We start from the raw sequence: 22,717 nt of genomic DNA on the forward strand, positions 1-22,717 counted from the left end.
CCGCAACGGGGCCGCGGTCCGGACGGGACGGGACGGGCGCTTCTGCTGCCAGCGTGGCCCGACGTCTAGGCAGCTTCGACACCATCATGCGCCAAATCAGGGCTTGGGACGCCTGGCAAGCACGGGGCACGCTACTCGCACGCAGCCTTCACGTGAGACCAGGAGAACCCTTTCAGCTCGCACAGTCAGCATCCGAAAAGGAGCGGGCACAAGACCGTGCACGCGAAGCTTGCAACAGAAGTCACACGCGGTTCATGCAAAACAGGTCAACTTTGAAGACTCGCTCCAACGCCTTACCACAAAACCTGCCGACTGTCATTAATCTCTAGCAACCTTGATGTGATTTCTTTAGTTAATCATGCTTATAGCAAGTGAAGGACACAAACACTGAACCGCAGCACCGCGAGAACCCATTTCAGAGCAGCAAACAAACCTGTGGCTTCCTCTTTCCCTACTGCAACATGCTCTGCCGAAAGCTCAAACGCCTGCGATGTGCAAAATCCCAGAGCTTCGTTCCGCTGATTTTACAGTTTACCATTATTGGCATAAACTATTTACCATCATATTCTTACATATTTTGAAGTTAGAGTTTCATCAGCATTTTCTTTCACAAGGCAAAAGCAGAGTTAAGGAAGTAACACCGCTACGGGGGAAGCAGGGGGAACCCACCACCCAAACCAGACCGTCCTGCGTCACAGGAGCTGCCTGAACATGCCTCGGTTTTGTGCCTTAGCTGGTTCTGCACCGCCGGTGCTGCATGGAGGAGTTCCTGGCAGTAGTCACCCAACAGCAGAATTAAAGGCTCCAGTGAAGTTTTGCTGCTCCACCGACAAAATAATCCTGAAGAGAATGAACTGCGCAGCAATAAGCAACGCCAATTAAAGTTTGTTAACGTGATTTTTCCAAGAAGCTTTTTAAGCTGTAATTACAGTTACTTCCACCGGTATTTTCTCATAGCTCTCACGTAGAAAAAAACAATTGAAAATATTTTTTCTCACGGTACATGTAAAATATTAGTACCTCAGTAATGTAAAACATTAGCAATGGCTGAACCTCAACATTGATAAATATGAGCTAAGCACTAACATGAAGTTTTCCATATGTGCTATTTTGAACAACAAATACAAAGGGTAGAAAAATCCGCCTGGGCAGCAAGCGCCAGCGTTGCTCTCCCGGCCCGCGGCACGCTGCCCCAAGGGTGAGGAAGGAAAGCCGGGATTAGTCACAGGCCAGTCGCATGGACCAACGTGGACCGACACCAGGAGCAGGGGACTGCTGCTGAAACGAAGCAGGCACGCGTGTGTCCCCATCTCTGAAGCATCGCTTCCCAAGGACTGGTATAGAAGAAAAAAAACCAAAAACCAAAAAACAAAGCCCAAACACGTACACACCATTTAGCAGCGTCCACGCCGTAGATAACGGGGCCGAGGCAGAAGGGCAAGCGCTCAGTGATGGGGTCTCCCATCCCGCAGTTCTCTGTATCTGGAACGAGGCACCACGTTTCTCTCCCCTAATCCTTCAAATCAAGCCCTGTCTGGCACTTCATTTTCCAAATAACAATCTGTCCCAGCAGAGTTTATGTTTAGACTCTGGCATTAACCCTGGCAAATGTGTTTGGAAACCTTCTGTTTCTGAATTTTCTCATATTTAGCAAGCCAGAGACGACTAGGAGGCAGCAGAGCTGGATAGCAAAGAGGTGAAGGTGATGCACCAAGCCCGCCCTTACCGAACACTCACCCAAAGGCAGGTCTAGCTTTCACAAAACGCATGACAGCAACTAATTCTGATGTTTTAGAATATAACCCGTGAATGCATATATGCATGCAATAAGGCATAAGATAGATGTATCCTTGTGTTTTACTTTTTTCTAATCCTTTGTATTTCAACTCTTCAGAAGAGCTGATTATAAAAAGGCAGAATACAACTAGAGGCTACACAAAAGCATGCTGATAGCAGACTGTTTTGGATACGAGTTATTTCCTATAGCTATGACAGTGAATGTTTTATATGGGAGGTGATTACTATTAAACACCCAACAGACCAAAAAAAAAAAAAATTAATAGTCGAAGGAAAGGTCAGCAGGGCTGCTGAGAAGAGAGACAGCATTTTCAGGGAAGGCAGCTCTCCCCAGCAAGAGCCATAGGTCAGCACAGAGAGGAGAACCGGTGTCTGGGGGGAGAGGCGACGATCTGCCCACTGTGTCCAGCGCTTCTGCTCTGCCAGACTCCTTCCCGTCCTCCACCTCCAGCAGAACGGCAACGCATACCTGCAGTAATTTTAGACTGGAACTTTGACTGTGGGCTGTAACACAAGATTCACAGGATTTATAACTTTCAGATTATATTTTATTTGCTATAATTTTTTACTTGATCAGTCAAGTTTTTCATTTTTTTTTTTTTTAAGCAGAGTTCCAGACTTCAGGCTGCTTGTTCAGGGGGACCAGAGCTGCACTGCAGGGTCCCAGACCCAACGCAGCAGCAGGATGTGGCTCAGTTACACCATGTGCCTGTCTGTACTCCACTAGCTCTATCTGGAAACAACACTGAAGTTTAGAGTTGTTAATTGGAGCAAACTATAATAGTCTTCACTCTCAAATGCAGCAGAAAACATCAGACAATAACATTCTACTGTAGCTTCAAATTTCTCATTTTTTGTGACTTTTGCATACCTATCTCAGCTACAAAAATAAATATCGCATTTTATGAGCATTAATCCTGACACTAAATGTATCAGGCTACCTCAGCTATTCTAATATTTATGGGCGCCAGTGTTTTATCCATGATTCCACATATCCTTTTTACCAAACACTAACAAGCTGAATAAGTCACTGCATCCCACCGCAAATAGATTTAGACTTTGTGTGTTGTTTAACCAGGAGCAGCAACGCCACGTTGCACCAACGCAGACTGACACGCAGCAAATCCGCGGGCAGGCCGAGGCGGGGGAGCGCTGAGCTGCGCAGGACTGGGGGGCTGCTGCCCCGGGAGCCGGGTCCCGCGAGAGCCGGGTCCCACGAAAGCACACGCGTGCCCAGCGAGCCACGGCCATGCCAGCGGGTACCGGCCCGTCACCGCCGAGAGCATCGCGGCGCAGGGATGTGCAATAGGGTCCGCGGGGCCTCTTGCTATTGCATGTTTTCCGCTAGCAACGATTGCCCTCTCCGCCATCCAGTAAAACCGCCAAGCTAAGCATTGCAGGAACAGTGCAAAACAGGACAGTTAACCAACAAAAAAAATTTCTGTTTTCTGAAAAACAGAAAAAAAAAAATCATTAAACACGAGTTACTCTGTTTAAACAGGTCTACCCAGCCTCGGAGTTGCAAAATGGCAATAGTCCTATTAAACAGGAGGGTATTTTAGAAGCAGCTAGAGGTTATACTGCATTGCAAATTAAACTTCCTCAGCCTATCATGACAAAAAAACTCATACTGAGGTGGGTACCTGCATGGAAATGGCTTACAAGACACCCGAAGCATCCCGAAGCATCCTGCTGCTCTGCGCGGCCTTGCCGAAGGTGTAGGCAGGGCACGGGCCGGTTTTGGGTACCGCTTCGAGAGAGATGCAGGTCAGTCCGGAGGCTCCGGAGGAGAGCGGCAGGGAGCACGGGATGGAGGGGCACAGCGGAGGTGGCTTGTCCCGAGGAGAGGCGGCGTTACGCAGGCATGTCCGTGCCTCCCCTACTGAAATGCCCTTTTTCACGGCATTCACTAGCGGAAAAGGGGCAATAATTGCACTGCAGTAAGAAAGAATATTATTTCTCTGTGCTTTATAACATTTAGCAACAGTTAATGGAGGCTGGGTTGAGGCACATGCGATAGAGCCATTTGCGTAGAGGCTTCAAGTGGAAGCTGGGAAAGTTGCTTTTTGCACTCAGGTGAAACACAGCCTGCACGCATGCTTGCAACTGCATCTTTTCCATTTGTATGCTAGAATTTAGGTTAATTTGCACCTTAACCTCCTCAAAAAGTCCTAAATAATTGATTTTAACTCTCAAACTAGTGGAAAAGCACGCAGAAAGAGGGCAGCTCTGCAGAGGGTAAGAGCACGTGGGGGACCCGACGCAGCTGCACGGCCAGAGGAGAAAGCCTAGCTGCGCCCTGGCTCTCTAGGACCGGCAGCACAGCAAGGAGTCATCCCGCAGCCTGCGTTATCCCCCAGGAAATTACAGCAGGAGACAGGCCCCATTTAGCAAACAGGGATACTCCCCTCCAGAAAGGAACCGGTTCAAACGTCAAGCCCAGTAAGAGTCCCAACGAGAAAGGCAGAAGGGCAGATTATGGAGACAATTCCTAAAGGTAAGTGTCATTGCGTTCTTAAAGCAAGTCCTTCTTGGCACCTTATAATCACCCTTTGGCACTGCAGTCACCTCCAGATCGCGAGGCTTCCCAGGAACGAGCGCTAGTTATGCAGGATCTCGAAGTGCCGCTGCTGCAGAGTTTACCTTAAATCGAGCGTATCTGCAAAGCAGCTATCTCCTCTAAATCAAGTTTCCCTTCTAGCTCAACCTCAACACAGAGTCAATTCAATGCTGAAAGAGATAAGGGGCCCAGCCTTTCCAGGAAAAAAAAAAAAGAAAAAGAAAAAAAAATTTGACTTCATCCAGATATCCTGGAACAAGAACAATCTCCTTTAAGCGAGCAAGCATCTCAAAGCATTTAGGAAGAAAAAGTGCCCAACAGCTTACACTTTCTAGCAGCCTGTTTGTGGCCATCAAGCCTCCTCTGACTTGTCCTACTAGCTTAGGGATGCCCCATGCCCATCTCTCACGTTTGTGGGAGCACATTAGGAGAACTCGGTACACACAGCATTCCCCAGCCCCTCCGGTTTCGCTCCCTCCTGCTGCCTTCTCCCAGGCTGGAAGCAGACACCTCCCCTTCCGCAGGCACAAGGCCGTCGGGATTTCGCTGAAATCCGAACCCACCACTTCTCCTTCCTGCTCCAGGCAAGCAGTGCCGATCCGCACCGGCGCAGGGACGGTCCTCCGGAGGAAATTCCCAGGGCAGGAAGCCGCGTGCCCTCCCACACGCTGGATTTCGATCCCGCGGAGGGAGCCGGACAGACAGCTGCACGAGTTACTTCTCACAGGCTAGAAAAAAGATGAAATCATTCCAAACTTCTTGGATGCACAACAGATTCACTGCGTGATTTCCGTTTAGATAGAAAAGGCTTTTGATTAAATTACTGCGTTTATAGCTAATAGCCCTTCCACCTCAATAATTAGGGACCGAAGACGACTGCAGTTTCCTATATTTAGGAGAGGAGGGAATTTATGCAGAGGCAATATTCTGCTCCAAATGAGGATTTGCAGGCAACCTTAATGCAGAAGGAATTGCTAAACATCTTTGGTGCCAAAACAGATTTTAGCTGTTTTTCCTGCCGTAATGTAGCAAATTACAATCTCACAACAGGATACTGAGTATTTCTTTAATAGCAGTGACACCCTGCTTTCTCCAACGTCTGAACACTGAACAACGCACAGAACAGAGCTGTAACCCCGACACAGTGCCCTTGGCAAAACCATCTTTCTGCTTTTCTGCCTGGTATCAATCTCGTGCAAAACAGCCACTGTAACCATAACATCTAGAAATATCGTTAAACAAAAGACAGGGACAACAGGTACTTCATGCATTTCAAGGGAAATAACTGTCAGCAGAATAACCTCTGTCCTAGCGTGCGAAGACTGATTCTAGTCTGCGGCTCCACGACGGTCTCCGCTCCTCCACGGGCTCTTGGCTTGAGTGGATTAGCTCCAGCCCCGGCGCTGCGGCCCCTCCAGCAACGCTCCCAATTGGATTTTTTGCATGAGTGCTGGATTCGGCTTTCTGCGCTGCAGCTCGGTCGCAATCGTGCGGTTTAATAACTCCAGTGCCGCTATAACAAACCAAGCGTTCGGCAGCTCTCCAGCCTGCGAGGGAGGGCTCGGGCGCCCGGGGATGCTGGGGCAGGACTGCAGCAGCAATATCAGCTTTAAACTATTTTGGCATACAAGCAGCTGGTGCCAATAAATTCTCTTAACTAACTCTCCTGCCTAAATGCTTCTGAATATCCCAGATTAAGTGGGCTCGGGAACTGGCCGTCAGGCATGCTTGCACGTGATGCCTGTGGATTGCACTTGGACTCATCCAAACCCCTGCACCCATCACACTGTCATTATCTGGCACGCACGTCACCGCAGAGTTGTTTACCCGGCCTTGAAGCTCCTGTGCTTTCTAAAATACCACATATTTTAAAAAGGGGAGTAGTGTGGAAGAAAACGACCAGCTCCTTCAGCTGAGGAAACCATATCCAGCAGAGCATGATCACCCAGAGCAGTGCTCTGCCCTTTCCCTAGGCAAGCAGACGGCTTGTTCAAAGAACAGCGGCATTAGAGAACAAACCCTCCAGAAAATCAGTACACATTTTTAAATCTTTAACTCTTCAGCTCCACTTACTGTAGACTTTTTACTGACTTACAACTTGCCATGCAAGTTAATCAAAACATTGTGGGGTTTTGGTGGAGACGTGGTTGATGGAACAGACCAGTTTCACCGCTGCAGACTGCAAACAGGCAGAACCTCAGCTCAGCAGTTTTGCTTCACGGCTCTTCTTTCCATCAGTTCCCCACCCCCAATATTTTTCTTCTACTCCCTTCTTGCATCCTACCCTGCAGGAAGAAACCGATGGGAGTTATGCTGCCGATTCCAGGAAGAACACGATTTCATATCTGGAGTGCAGATATCTGCCACAGGTCTGTGCAGCACTTGCAGACGGAAGCGTGTGAGCAATCCCCTTCCCCGCGACGCCTGCGGCAGCCGCCAGCCCGGAGCTGTTGGAGCCGGGACCATCCCGGCTCCCCTGCCATCAGGGCACAAGAGGTAAATCCGATCCGGAGACTCACACCGAATACTGCAGCAGCTGCCATTAAATCAGCAAAGAGGCACTCAACAGCCTCAGGAGACAGGACATGTTCATGTAAGATACTCAATGTAAATCCTCAAAGGTTTACCTACTACTTTCATACAAAAATCCATTTACGAAAAAAACAGCTATTAACATGAAACAAGCAGAATAAAGGCATTTTTACATAATCAGTTGTTTTCCTGCAAAAAGAGGCCACACAATTCTGTCCGTCTTCCCCATCACTTAAGGTAAAAAGGAAAAAAGATTTGAGATAGATACATGTTCTTTGATCACTGCACGGAGATTGAATCTAATGGACTGTAAACTAGCAACCTTTCCTGTGTCAATAAATTATGTATGAATATGTATTCATACATCAAACACATATAAAGCTTTGGGACAGTGAGTCAGAACTGCTAGAAAAATATTCTCTTCTTTTCCAAAATAGGTTAAAGCATTACCATTTTATGCATTCATTTCTGTTGCTAAAGAAATTCAGTTCTGTGGTTTACCTGTTTTTCCAAAGCAAATTCTACTTTGCAGAAGTAGGAGTTGATGTTTCTATTTTAAGTAAACTGCTGTGAAACATCAATGGGCCCAATTCTTCCTCTCCCTCGCAAAGGTAGGCAGTATCTCTACCACGTGCCTAATAGCAAGGAAGACTTCTTTTCAAAGTAAAAAGTACAAACAGGAAGGATGCAATCCAGGATGCTATTTTGAGAAGAAGCAAAACAAAGTTAAAAGCTTTAATGAGAAAGTTATAAAGCTTATAATTTAAGTAAGCAGTTTAACTCAGAAATCTTTCATTAAAAAAAAAGCCTCTCCCAAACTATCATCATATGCAAAATTCCCATTTGCAGGGAACAAAGAAGTTTTCACAGCCATATGGAATATGAATCTTGTTCTACGGACAGGCACGTGCTCAACTCCAGAGCAGCCCGCTCCACCTTCCGAGCGCGACCGGCAGCAACCTACGTGGTTGTGACTAAACGGACACTTTCTTTTTCCAAAAACACAAGTTTTCCAGTGGCAAAACATGATGTCTAAGACACTGGAGAAGAAACTAGAACCCACTCTGAGAATCTTCTTCATATCCTCTCAGCAGCTCTCGCCCATTCACTTCTATAGCAAAAACACAGGTTATAAATATTTGAACTGAACAGAAAATAGCCAAGAAAGAAGGCTACCAAACAATTTGCTTACACAACAAACTGTTTGTTTGTTTAAATCTCTCCTCTCCACATAGACCTTTCTAAATCATGAAACCTGTAACTCCTTGAGGGATGAAGCAGGAGAGAAGAGACTCATTAAATCCTACATTCTGATCTGAAATATTTTGATTTAGATTTTTTTTAGAAGACCTGTCACTGTTAAAGCAAGAATGATCATATTTTGCAGCAGTAACTCCTAGAGTGCTCATCTAAATACAAACTGCCCTATTTTTACCAATTTCTACATTAGTATAAATACCTCCTTTCGCTGTGCAGATTTCAGAAAATATTACAGTGGTCCCAGTTTTAAACTAGCAGCAGAAACCCTGCATGCCTTAAATCCACATTTTGCTTATATAACATGTTATGTCAACTTGCGCGGCTTCACAGTGAATAACTAGCACTATTAGTTATATCCCAGAGCACCAAAAAATACTCAGGATTTCAGGAGATATTCCGGAGACCAGAAGCATCCCTCTGACTGTTGCATAAGTCGTTAGCTAAACTCCAGGTGTTTTAAGGTTCAAATTGCTGTGTTGCACTGGAGGAAGAGCCTCTACCACAGCGAAAATACCTACCAAAAACACAACAGAATAAAATTGCTTACTTCAGCTAAATACATTCAGAATGAAGCTTTCTACATTAAACAAGCTTCAAGAAATCTTCACTTGATGAAGATTCACCCAACATTTAACAGGTTCACTTTTAGAAACAGGAAAACATACAGTGAAGACCTGGTAAGAGTTGTAGCTCAAGCACTTCCACTGGTCTAGCATCACATCTAAACAGCTAAAAATGTATTTTTAAACAAACATATTTAGCAATGGACACTCCATTCAGCTAAAAAAAAATAATAATAAAGAAGTGGGATGTTAATCGACTTCTGGCTGCTTTATGAAAGCCTTCTTTGTTGAGTTCCAAGATTAGGACAACCCCATAGGGGCGTTTAGAAACGGCAGGAGCTGGCTTTCCAGCCCCGCAGAGAAAGGATCGCTTCAAAAACACTACTTGGGAAATGACAAGATTTACTAACATGAAAGTCAGTGTACATAACACGTTTATCCCGCTTCCCCACTAGCCAAAACACAAGATGATCAGTATGAGAAACGTGAGAGGCTTCCAAGAACAAGGCCAACAGCCGCAAAGGGAAACCGCGTCCGTCCAGACCCCAACACACAACCCTTGCTTTGTAGACAAGTTATGTCTATCCTACAGTAAGATCATCAATCTCATGAAAATATATTAAGAAAAATGTGTTGAGACTGACAACGATACTACACTTAACCGTTAATCTTGACCATATAACATCGCCACAGGCTAAAGAGCTATTAAGACTGTTAAATCACTCCACAGACAGAAACCCTCCAGCCACTGTAAAAGCAGTTTATTAGCAAAACACTTTAAAGCATTTCTGAAAATTTACAACAGTTTATTTAGTATGTATTTAATATTCGTTGTGATTTTATTGTCAAATTAATTATATTTAAAAAAATAAAAGTTTGTGCTATTCATGATAGATCTGCCATGGACAAAAGCAGCACTTCAAGCATAACTGTATTAGAAGTAGGGTTTTTGTTTTGTTGTTTCTACAAATGAGCAACTGGCAGGGGAACTGCCAAAAAAATCTGCAAATATGCAAAGACTCAGTTATGCAATTAAATGCTAACAATAGTTTGGCTGATTATACTCTTTATGCTGACCACATTCAGCAATAGCAGTAAAAGACTGCTCACACAGAGAGGATAAAAGGATTCATCCCAGCTCTGTGCTAGCATCTTTACTAAAAATTTAAATAAAAATAAGAATTTTCAAAGCAAACATTTTAGGCTAATACATAAGCATTTGCTATTCTTCCAGCTGTTTAAAGAGCAAATGCAAATAGAGTGTTTTTGGCTTCTTTCCTAGTGTCATTGATAATATTCAGAAAAGATGGTGCCTGGAAGGTACCACGGGCACTAAAGACCAGAATTACTGCTTGCTTCTGTCTTCTGCATTACTGGCACCACTGGCTGCTGGGCACGGAGCAAAGCAGGGGGGTCCTGACATTTCAGCGGAGAAGACATCAGTGCCTTTTCCCCACCGGGTTGCACAGCTCGAGGCAGACGGGACCGAGCGGGCTGCTGTGCCATCAGCGTGCCCTGTAAAAACACATCTGTCCACGACGTGCCGCAGCATCCATCCGGTGCCAGGCTCCCAGAGCCGCGTGCAGAGCTCTTCCTACGCACCTACCCTTCTCCACGGGGGCTTCCACACAACGTTCAGGGTATCCACGTTAATGCAAGGTGGCTCAGCTGTCACACTGCTCTAAGCCCTCCCCAGGAGGGGAGGCACATCTGTCGGGCTGACTTACTCCAAAACCGCAGACGCGGACTCGCAGCCCACCCACGTGCCGGCAGGACGGCGGGGCCAGAAAACGTGCCTTGGGGTCGGCTGGAGCACGGTAGAGTTTGTGACGATCCTTCTCGAGTGTCAGAGTCCATCCTGGGGCAGCTTGCAAAAACCGTACTTATATTAAATACACTTCTACTATTAAAAATATTTTTTTATTGACTATGCCACTTTTGTGGGCCAGCTTATTGTAAACTTGACACTCGCAAAACTCAAAGCCTGGTAAATACGTGGATTGATACAAGATTCATCAACGACAGCCATCGAGATGTGCAAGCAGACTACTTTCATTAACATAAGTCTGCATATAAAAACCAAGTAACAGAACTGCAGCCCAACGAGTTTGATCTGAAAGCATTTTTGTTTTGGCTGAAGTTAGCACTGTGCTACAGGAAATGTGCTTATAAGGCTTTGCACTGTCAGATGGATGCAAAGACAAGTATTTGCTTGTGAGCGAGATACACAAAATGCAATTAGCCAAGCTGCCAAAGAGAAAGCTAATACCATATGCACCTTACAAAGAAATTGTCATGGTGTATCTTCCTGTTTGACTGGTTTCTAGTTTCAGTAACTTGCAGAAAAAAGGGGAAACCCAATTACAGAAGAACAGCAACATCTTTGTCAGAAAACAGCAAGCAATTAAATCTCTTCTACACATGGAAACATGTATTAAAGCTAATTATTGAATATCAGTCAATGTAATTACAACTCAGACCCAACATGGTCCATGTAATTAATTAGCACCAGTGGAAACCCTATAATGCAACTAAAACACTGGATCGAGAGTATTTCCTTGCAGCACCAGGAAGTCAGACTGCTCCTCTTGTCTAATTTAAGGAGCACTTGGCCAAAGAGAAGACAGATGGATTTTTTTTTTTGCCTCCCGACATCAACATTTGGAGTGATATTAAGCTCCTTATTCAGACACCTTAACGAAGGTGCCGACAGTCCGATTACAGTCTGTGTAGGCCCAGTGAAGACAAAGTGATTCAGCTCACTCCAGAATTCCCTATAATCAGCTGCTAACGGCTGCAACAAAAAAACATCTGATCTGGGTACATCAGATTCTCAGCTTTCATAAGCTTGTTAACGCACAGAACTGGGGAAAATATATATATTTTCCTTTTGCAATTCTTATTAGCTTAGCTTTCTTTTGTTCCCTTAGACAAAACCCTTGCCACAGAGAAACTGTTTACAGAACTCCAGTTGGAAGATAACCCCAGAGAGGGCACGGCAATATTTTCCAGCCTTCACTCGACTATCATGCTAGTCCCACTCGGATTTGTACTGCTTGGCATTTTCCAGAGACATTCTGCCAAAGCAGGAACAATAGAAAGATAATTTGTAGCTGCAGCAAGTGCAGTTGCTCCACCCTTCCTGATACAAAGAGCATTAACTCTCAGGGAAAAGGAGTAAATAGTGACAGAGCCTAAACTTACCTGCTGCAACTTACCTACCACTGGTGTGTGTGTGTGTGTGTGTGTATATATATATATTTATATTTATAATACATATATAATATATATGATATAATATATATTTTTATATATAAAAATATATACAGAGTGAGCTAGCACAAGAGCGCATGCGCGTGAGAGAAATACCATTTTGCTGCAAATTTCACAAGAATTAGTAATTAGTGTTATTTAAACATTAAGTGCTTCTACCCTTCTTCCATACATACTGCTCTAAAAGTTTCATCTTCTGTGAAGACCGCAGATGAAAGACCGGGTTTTGCCTGCTCTGGCAGACGTCTTCCCCGCAGGCAGACCAGGGCTAGGCTTAGGCTGGGCACAGCACCAGCCCGTGCCCGAGAGGGCGAGTAGCGGCCAGCACGCATCCTGCATCGTTCAGGGACTGTCAGATGTGCATCGCCCTGCGAGCCAAGCGTGCGGGAAAACAGCCCAACAGAGATGTCGCAGGAGAAATGCTGAATTTATGAGATAACAAGTTCTTGTGAGGCAAGTTATCCAGGGAGCAAACGGCCATCACTTTCTTTTTGGTGCTTCCCAATTTCACGATTCGTAAACATTGATTGTTTCCAGGCTCTAACAGCTATAGAGCATTTCTACTTTTTGCCCGTTTTTGTTTCGGTTTCAGATACCTGTCTGGGTTCTCAGTGTTTCCAAGTTTGCAATCTAACATCATCACTTACCCACCACTAATATGCTCTGGCCTAATAAATCAGTGGCTTAACACATATTTAGTTACTTATTTCAAGTAGGCACAAATTAACCAAACCACCTTTCTGCCATCTGCTTAGAGAAACTAATTCCCACTTAGGGTAATAAAATATGGTGATGTGACATTTCCTCAGCAGCTACAGAAATGCCTGCTTGGACACAGCCCCTGAAACACCGCCAGCCTCAGCCCCGCAGGGAGACGGTTGAACGCAGGACACCGAAATACAGTGAAGTTGTGGAAATTTCCAAAAACAAGCAGCTCCTTCAGAAGCACCCTCCCGCAGAAGCAGTTCTGGACATGCCCATCCCACCTCTGCCATGACCATAAAATAAGAAGGGGGAAGCGGAGGCTTAGCCATATATTTCAAGCACAGAAGTAGGTCACTCCACAAACCCTTAATGGACTTACTGTCACGATCTCCTCCCACTCGGCCAAGACATATCCGATTCCACGGGAGAGTTTGGAGCTGTGCGGTGGCCATGTAGAAGAATCAGCAGCACAGTCACAGAAACGATACTCTTACTTGATTCAAATTTCCTTAAAGATCTTCTTTTTTCGGATTCAAATCTTAAGGATCTTTTTTTTTCGTATGTTGATAGTTACAAATTAGCTGAAGTCTTAATTAACACAAAGCAGAAATACAAACGAAAGCCTCTTCCGTGGTCTACAGGCCATCCAGCTGCATTTTACTGAGGGGCTGATGGAGGGGATTTCAAACAACTTTGGTAGGTGTGTTATCGACACACAGACTCAGATATTTAAAATATATGACGGATCAAACAACTTGCAAAGACTTCAACCTAATTATCGCAGCTGAACTGTTACCACTGAAGCATAGGCAGAATAAGTGATCATCGCAGATTTATTACAGAAAAAGCTTATTTAATAACTTGCTCTGAAAACATTAATTGAGGCCATCAAAAAGGATGAAAAGGCTTCACTGAAAGGCATCTGCCTGAAAAAGTCATCTAGACTGTCCCTGCTGCTTTGAACAGACCATAGTTACCTGGAGACGTTTCGGGAAGGAAAGACTAACCCAGAAAATCAGAGACACGACCTGGCATCCACAGGCATATTTACCATGAAGGTGTAAACAGCATGTTGTTGCTCCCTGTAGTAACTTAAGACCTTTAGTGATAAATGAAACTAGTGAACACTCTGGCAAAACATCCCATTCTTTCACAAATATTTCAAGAGTTTCTTTAAAAAAAGTTGTACCCTCACACACACTCCTTATCGTCAAGAACATAATTTTCTCCCAACATTTCAGTCCACCACCTGTTCAATATTCAAGCATAAAAAAGTTAATAGACCTATAATACTAATCTATTTTCTTCTAGATGATAGAGGGCTCTTTTTCATTTAGAAGTTCAATGCATTCACTCTTAATTCACTTTCAACCCCACTGAGAGCCCATAAATTACTACTTTATGTAGCAGTGCATCCGAAGGCTCCAGCCAGGGTCAAAGCACTGCACGGGAACAGAGACACTGGCTCCAGAAAGCTTCTCCGTCCTAGTCTATCAAAATCCCCTTTTAGCAGATGCTAAAATGCTCCGTGTTTGTTTAAAACAAACACACAAACAAAGCCATCACACGACTGTTCAGTCTATGTCAATAGCTTATCTTTTGCCACTCCCCGGCAGACAAATTAGCAGTCCACCCAGGTCCTTACCATATTAACAGATTCAGTATCATTTAAAACATATTAAATACAGCAATACAGCAGACTTGAAAAACTGAATAATTCACGAAGGTGAAAAGGGTCTGCACAAAGCTAAGATATTTTCCATTCCTTCATCTACCACCCTCCCCAGTATTTTTTTTTAAACCAATACTGAACTTGGGGACAATTAATACCTGATACAGTTCTAGCAAAAGCAAAGCAATTTTTCACGTCTCCTTCAACCCCCTGTTCCATACCATCCATCACTTACAGAGAAACACGATCGAGACACGAGTCTATGAATAACTGCTTTTTCTCCAGGATTAAATCCAGACTGCTTCTAAACACACACAGTCTCTAGACTACATTAGCACATTAAAGCTTTGTAGATGCCAGCGGTTCTGCTGCTTCATTTCTTCCATCCCTTGCAGTTCAGATCTGGGACCGCTTTCACCAAAACAAAACAAAAACAACCTCCCCCCCACACACACACATCCCTATACCAAACCTCCCGATGCTCACACAAGCAGACTGCTGGGCACGTTTAAGAGGACACGTACTTAAAAACCAGGCAGCAAAACTTTATTCCCCTACTACATAGGATATTCTCTCCAATTCGATTGCCCAGATGTTAATAAAAGGGATGCTTTACGATGGGTTAAGTTTGCAAAGGGCTGGGAAGCACGGTGAGTTTGACACGTCCAGCCGCTCGGGAGCGGACTCGGAGAGCACGGCGCGTGGCAGAACGGGGCACGTTTCAAGCGGCCGGTAAAACCCTCCCCAGGGACTCAGGCGTTTGTTTTCCGCTTCAGCTGCACGCGGCATGCAAAGGCACAGTGCAGAAACACAAAATGGATGCTTTTCCAAACAAGTTTCTCTCTCCAGCTAAATATTCATTTGCTACTTTTGCCTGGAAAGATTGTAACTGCTAAAACGGATGCTCTTTTCTGCTCACTTAAAAATAACAAGAGAGAATTTAAAGCATCCTGTGCCTTGGACGATCCTGCAGCACGAAGCGACTGGAAATGACAGCTCCCGTACACCAGAGCAGGCCATAAACGTGAACTTCGGAGATTAACCTGGACAGACCCACGGGAGCACTTACCCCAGCCAAGTGCACTCGATAGCAGCACGCTGAAAAACACCACTCGCCCCGCTTTGGTTACGCACAGCAGAACAGCAGGTATTAATTATTGGACAGAAGTCTAAAGTTTCCTTTAATCATTTTGAAATGCTTTGAAATCATTTTTCTGGTGTAGCAGCTCCAAAACAGCTTTTATCTTCCCACTGTCACACCAGGGGCACACTGGAAATCCCAGGCAAGATTCGCTAGCCTCCAATTTGGGCTTCTCTCCTTTTGAATTAGGTTTCCTGAAGTTATGTACAGCAAGATATACCACGAACTCTTTCAAGTACAAAAATCACTAAATTACGAATCAAGACTAACTTCTATGTCTTGAAAATTGGAAAGTCATAGAAAGCCAAGCTGTAGTTTGTTGAAGTATGTATTTCATGCAGTCTCCCCAAACCCCTGCAGAGTTACAACAGGTTAAATATCCATCTGCTCCGCGCCACGGGAATCGCGCTTGCAGCACGGACAGTGGCACACGACGCACAAAAGAAGGTCATTAAGGTGTTTCTTACACAAAAACAAACCGCCAGGCTAGCAGCACGCAGCCCCGCACGCCATCGGACGGGCACTAATTCACGGGCGGTATTTAACGGCGCTCGCACCGGAGTGATGGAGGGAAACCATGGCAACGCAGGAGCAGCTCGCCCAGGCACCTTCCAGCGCGCGCGGCTCCCGCGTCCCGCGAGCGAGCACTCCCACCCCGCTCTCCCCGACGTCCTCGGGGTCACAGCCTCGCTTACCGTCCACGCCAGGGAAATGAAACCCCTGCAGATGAGCTTTCCCGCACGACAGACCTTCAGCTACGTGGCGAAACCTCGCAGCTCCTCTCGGGTGCCGGGAACGGGCTGGGCTGGTCCTCGCGACGGCAGCCCGCACGCGCTGCTCCGGGCGCCGGAGCCGGCCAGCACCACCACACCTCCTGCAAACGCCGAGCCTCACGCAGCTGCGAGTTATTAAGCTGAGCGAACATTAACCATTTAGGCGTTGACAGCACGCGAGACGTTCAAGGCATTGCAGCCCCCAGAAGCTCTGGCCGGAGTTAAGCAAATGCACGCGCTGGGTGAGGGGGCAGCGGGAAGGATCTGCTCCGTTCTTACCTTAAGCAAAAGGAGGTCTCCGAACTCTAACGCATCGCAGATTTGTCAACTTCAAAAATATATTGGCTGGTGATTTAAAGTGATTTCCTTTCCTGATCTCCTAAAGGGGAGAGGTGGAAAAAAAAAAAAAAAAGAATTGAAGTACTTAAGGACCTGCTACAGCAACTGGAGTTGAATTTCCCCCCTCCATCTGTAAAATCCTCTTATTCAGCCCTGTCTGCTGCTAAGACAGCGCTGCTGACGAATTTCAAGGCTCAGCTCTTGACATGCAGCATCACCGAAGGATCAAGAGCATAAATGTCACTTCCTCCAGGCAGCATGTTGCCGCGGAGCAGCCCAGTCTGCTCCCCCCGCCCCAAGCCTGCCCCACGGCGGGGCAAACCCCACCACCCGCCTCACGTGGGGCTTCGTGAAACGTCTGCAAAGATCTCCCGTTGAAACCCCAGATTCGAAGGATCCCCGTTTTAGTTAAGCCATTACGCAGTCTCACTTGAGAAACTGCACAAGTGGAAGGATGTAAATGGGAAAGCTAATAACACGCAAGTCCAGGACGAGCCGCGAAACAAATTACGGCTGCCTGGGTCTGAGCAGAGCGGCAGTGCTGCAATCACTAAAGGAGTTTCGGAAAAGATTTAACTAACCAAACTCCGCTGCAACGCTTTATTTATGGTATCCGTGCTGATCCCAAACTATTTGCTAAGGTTTCTCCCATCCCCTTTATTACTTTTGCATATTTCTTAATCAAACCCAACAGGCAAAAAGCCTATAGAGACTAGAAGATTTTCTGACAGTTTTTCATAATGCAGTGGCCTAAAGCTCCTTAAAAGAGAAATTAGATGTCATGAACATAAGATCCTAAACACATGCTACACGCGGGTTAAACAAAAATCAGGACACCAGCATTGACTTCAAACACCATATAATTAACTCCAAAAATGGCGTTTTAATGGTCTCTGCCCTTCCTCAACTTGGCAATAGCTTGTATAATTACATTCTTATTAGCTCTCTGCCTCTTTCCCCTGCATTCCCAATTAAAATTAAACAAAAACTCTTCTGTTGGAGTTTGCCTCCAAGTGGTCTTGTTTTAAAGGGATTATTACCCTTCACTAAAAGCAAACTGGAGTCCATAAAAGGAGGCTTATTCAGGCATTCGAAGGCTTTCTTTAGGTATCTACTACACACCTGGATTTTTTTTTAATCTATTTGAATTTTCTTACTGAATTAGTTCAATAAAGTAAATTTAGTTTTATCACCCATTAAAATTTATGCCAATGCAACCTGAGCCTGCATGGTATTCCTTCATATAATCCTCTCACTGGAGGCTCAATTTAATAAACAAAGGCAGCTCTAATAATTCAAATCTTACTTTCAAAGATGTGATGTGCCTGTCAGAAGCTTTCTGCAACAGAGTCAGTACATTTCTTCAGTCTCTCTCCAAGGCTTTGCATACATTTAAGCCTCTGTCTTGCCTTTTGAATGCTGATAACTACTGTGTTTCTTTTCTCTCCTTTAAAGGATTAAACACAACCACGCAGACATTTTTATTAGTGCATCACGCACCATTAAATTGTCAGCTTTTCTTCCATGATTCTCTTAAAAAAAATACATGGCCATGAAAACATCTTTACAACAAAATACTCATTTTCTTAGCTCTTATTTATAAAGTGAAGCAAACAAAGCTGAAATCCAACCAACCAAGTACTTCACATTTTTCCTTACAGCCAGGTTAGAGAAGACCAGCCACACAGAACATGCATTTTTACATACTATATAGCACATTCACATGACATCTGTCAGAAAGCCCTTCACTTTGTTTCCCCAAGAGAATTAGTTTTATTATTTAATAGTTCACCCTATTGCCTTCAAGCAGCAAGGCGAGAACTCCAAGGCTTTGCATTCCTGACATGCAGAAACAACTCCCAAGAAGAAAAATTAAGTTTCTAGCAAGAGAAAGCAGAGATATTTTTGTCCGACATGGTCCTCTGCACAGTAAGGATATCTTTAAACAAAAGTTCTATTTTTTCCACACTGAGGAGATGCAAGTCTTAGGACTCCCTCGAGTTACCTTCAAAGGGAGTGCTGCTTCTTCATTACCTTCTCCATCCTAGCCTACTGTTTCATCCCACGATGGATCATGATTCCCTTAATGTTGCACGTGTGCTAAACTTGATCGCATCACCAGAAGTCAGTGTGAATGGAAACACTGGCAACTGATTGCTGTTCGTTACAGACAAAATTTAGCAATTAGCAATAAAATAATAGTGCAATCTGCTTGAATCAACTTAATGACTGAACGACTTTAGGATGCAAGCTAATAAGCTTTGCTAAATGACCGTTTTTAGCTTTAGAAGCTGCCTTGCAAGTCTTCAACCATGTCTACTCGACAGAAAAATCCCCACAAAACACAACGCCTTCTGCCTTTTCTGTCAATGTTTTAATCCGCAAACAAAATCTGCTCCCAGCACTTATGCACCATTTCACAGGCCACAGCTTCCTTCACAAATTCAAACCTACCATAAAGGGAGCCAGACACCTCCCCGGAAAGGGCCACACCTTGGCATCATTTTCAATGCTAGAGTTGATTTTTTTTTTAATTAAATTTCCTTAGATAGAAACTTCCTTACAACAGGCAGAACAGCACCTCAAAAGATACCCTAGAGTGTCCCTTTTGGGGGTGGTAGCACTGTGGCCACAATTTGAGGAAAAAAAGGAAAAGCATTGCAAAACTTTGAATGCATGAGATCCATGAACAAATGCAGACTTAAATTTGTGCTTTCCGTGTAGTTTTCCTACACACACAGCCGAAGCATCTCCACAGCTATCCAAAGACAAGAATTCATCCTTAAACTACTGGTAAGATTCCAGCAACTGTCAGAGTCTTGTTTAATGTAGGCTTAGGGGATCGGTGCCGGGCAGAGACACTTCTCTTCTAGACTGTCCCCATATGGGCAGAATTGTGTTCATCCATTACAACAGGTCAGCAGGGACCAAGCAGAAAGCAGCCCCGCAACAGCTTGGATGTGGTTCGGAGAGTAAATCTGGCCAAGCTGCGTCTCCCTCTGCTCCCGGCGCGCAGGAAGAGCAGCTGCGGAGCCTGCAAGTAACCCCGGGAGATGCCGGCCGGCTGCGCGCGGGGCAGGTGCCCGGCCCGGCGCTCCCGCAGGGAAGCGCGGCGGGTCTGCCGAAAGGCAACGCGTGCAGACAGCTTGCACCGGGAGCTAGGGGAAGGCACCGCTCCAAGAGCGGAGAAATCCCCCCGGGTACCTTCAGAAGAGGGACGGAGGTCTTTGCGCAGTGAAACATTCAGCCAATTCCACAAGGACTGCAGGAGCCGGAGGATGAAACAAGAGGAGAAGAGCAGAGAGCTCGCAAGCGACCGGCCCTCCGCACAGCACTTAACGCGCTGCTTCTGTCCGCGTGCCCTGGGGAGAGCAGCTCGTTTCAGCTCAGAAGTGCCCAAAGCCACCGCGCCTGCTTCCTCGGGAGCCACCTTCGCAGAAGATCGGTTGGAACATGCAATTGCCTTTTTATCAGCAGCCTTTACCAATACATACATAAAAGGAAAGATTTGTAACCACCAGTAAAGACAACTTTTTGCTATCTGCTCTGTGCTGTTTGGTTCATTTTAAGCCTTGCTCCCCTCTGCTTCGTTTCTCCCGTGCCGAGACATCAGACTATGCAGGCCGGGCCCACAGTCCAGCCACTAATCAACACGCACTTATGGTATCCTAAGTGTTATTAGAAGAACTGACTTTGTAACTCAGAAGTAACTAAAATTAGCATCCAAACACAAGGGCTTTGAAGGTCCTTGCTCAGCTCATCCCGCTCATTCGGCTCTTTCTGCGCTCCCGACAGCCGGGGTGGGAAGAGGCGGGTGCCGAGCGCTGCCGTCCCTGCATCCCTCCCAGCCCCGTGCCGACGGAGCCGTGGGATGCAGCGCGTCAGAAAGCAAAGTCCTCCCGGTCTGCAGGATCCCTGGTGGAAACTGCTCTCGGCACAACTGCAGGCTCGGCTGCAGGACTAAATTTTGGCACCCATTTGTTAAATTTCTGAAACTGTGGTTATTCCAATCGGATCCTCCAGGGCCCGGGTTAGTAAGCCATCAATGCAGTGGGTGATAAAAGGCCTTGCCTTGCAACCTGCAATTTCAGCACATCCAAAGCAGTGTTATCAGCTAACGTGTTAATAACCTCCCGTGTCCGAATACCGTGTTTTTACAAGAGCTACATGCTAGTTCCAGAACTGGAAAACAAATCGCCAAACATGCAAGTTTTACAAAATTGCAAGTTTTACACAGTCAATTACAAACTCCTGACTGGAGTTAAAATCCCGCTTCTAAATGCAGGCTAACGCTTTGCAAAACACTGGGAGAATGTAATACCCTAAAACAGCGTTAAGACAGCGTTATTTCATAGTAAGGGCTCACCTTAGGAGGCACAGCCTCAACGACAGCTCGGCAAGGCTGGACAGCAGCTTAACTCCAGCTTCTTGTACCAAGTTTTAAGATGCTCCCTGAAGGGAGATGCCCATAAAAGAACAACGCTTTTCCACCTTCCATAACAGAGGTTTAGACCGCAGGCAAAGCTAACCGAGAGGAGGAAGCCGTGCAGGAGGCAAACGCCCGGCCTCACCGGCCCCAGCAGCAGCAGGAGGACCTGGTCCTGGGGGTGCCAGCGCTTCTCCCTCTTCGACCCTGGCAGACGGGGGCCACTCGAAGGACATCTGCTCACGCCTAAACTCACAGGCCCTACACATCTGACGCTACATCAAAACACACCTCAGAGAGAGAGCCAAAAACATAACATTTTAACTCATTTTGGTTGTATTGCCTTTAGGAATGCACAAACAATACTGTTTTCTTTTCAATGCCCGGTTAGGAGGATTTTACCCCATTTCTATTAAAATATGAAATCATGTTGTTTTATATAACTTCAGTGATCAGTAAAACAGCACTTTGCCGGTAGCTGATGAAGCCCGAGACGAACAGCAGCAGGAAGCTCTCCCGCTCCCCGCGGGCCGGCCGCCGAGCTGCACGCACACGCACGGCACGCCGTCGCTTCTCCAAGCTGCCCTTTAACGCAATTTCCAATCCGAGTCAAGAAAAGGGCAAGTTCAAGTGGCACATTTCAAATCAGCCACATGAAATGGCCATAAAATCCAAGATTTGAACTTCTGCTCTCATACCGTGCCTCTTACCAGCACTACTCCTCCTCTAAGTGTTTCAAAGCACCGGAAAAGCGGCAACCTGATAGCGGAAAACGTGCTCTAAGAGGCCACCCAAGCACACAGGACTCGGGGGTTTAGGATTACTGATGCGGCTGCGAGGGGGGAAGAGGCGCAGGAGCGGGGGGAAGGCGGCTCCGGCTGCGCACACACCACACGGAGTTTCACACTGACATTCGTCATTTATTAACAGCACTTTTCAACTGAAATACGGTGGTTAGAGTGATAGCACCCAATTAACTGCTCAGTATGAGGACTGCATTAATATTCATGAAACATTCAAAGCAGATGTGAAAGTCTTAATTGTCCAAACTCATACACAACAAAGCTACCCTGATGCTGTAGCATGCAGAAAAATTAATATTCGTTGCAGTAATGGATACAGGTTCCATTCGGACTTTTCCCTATTTTAAATGCTGGTGTTTAAGCCTGTCCCCATTCTGCTCACGCTGACTGGGGAATTTTCAGTTCCATAAAAAAGGGAGGAAACAGCCTGACTCAAACCCACCTGGCTAAACCACATAACCAAGTTGGCTGTGGCAGAAAATCCCCGAATTGGAACCATCTAGACAGCAAAACAGCTACTCGCTTCTGAACGCTGGCACTTCGGTGCTTCATCCCAACGCGCCTGGTTTTCCTGCCTGCGATGGAGGAAGGGGGAAAGAGCACCCACCTAAGACTTAGCTTCTTGTCCTGCACGGGGAGGACTCACTCGGGTTGCAAGAAATGGGGTCAGACTATGTTATTCCAGAGACCTTTCTCCAGTTTGCAGGCTAAACCAAAGGATCTGCCGCCCCTGGCCAGAGAGGTTCAGCAGGAGCTGCCTCGGCTCCGCGAGCAGGGAAGACACCAGGGAACAGCAGCAGCACTGTGAGTGCAGGGGCTGCAGCTGTGCGGGCACCGCGGCACCCCGCTATCGCATCCTCCTCCGATGCCCAG

At 45.9% G+C, this 22,717-nt stretch overlaps 1 protein-coding gene across 12 annotated transcripts in view; it reads right to left on the bottom strand.

Annotated features, from left to right (window-relative positions):
• The window catches only part of GLCE (glucuronic acid epimerase), a 63,115-nt gene that overhangs the window by 26,927 nt on the left and 13,471 nt on the right, over positions 1-22,717 (bottom strand). For 4 of the 12 annotated variants that reach the window (XM_064517828.1, XM_064517829.1, XM_064517831.1 and 1 more), the window contains one exon: positions 16,556-16,655. The exons of 1 other annotated variant lie outside the window; for it this stretch is intronic. Coding sequence is in view for 1 of the 11 variants with exons in the window: in XM_064517827.1 (XP_064373897.1) it covers positions 4,803-4,807 (5 nt within the window). In the remaining 10 variants the exon portion in view is untranslated. Of the gene's footprint in view, positions 1-4,683; positions 4,884-4,920; positions 5,086-16,198; positions 16,336-16,555; positions 16,656-17,045; positions 17,071-17,921; positions 18,063-20,981; positions 21,258-22,717 lie in introns of those variants that run through there. 7 more of the 12 variants (XM_064517830.1, XM_026110719.2, XM_026110718.2 and 4 more) reach the window with 7 other exon arrangements.

The sequence above is a fragment of the Dromaius novaehollandiae genome, chromosome 10 (genome assembly GCF_036370855.1).
Source record: "Dromaius novaehollandiae isolate bDroNov1 chromosome 10, bDroNov1.hap1, whole genome shotgun sequence".
Classification (NCBI taxonomy): Eukaryota; Metazoa; Chordata; class Aves; order Casuariiformes; family Dromaiidae; genus Dromaius; species Dromaius novaehollandiae.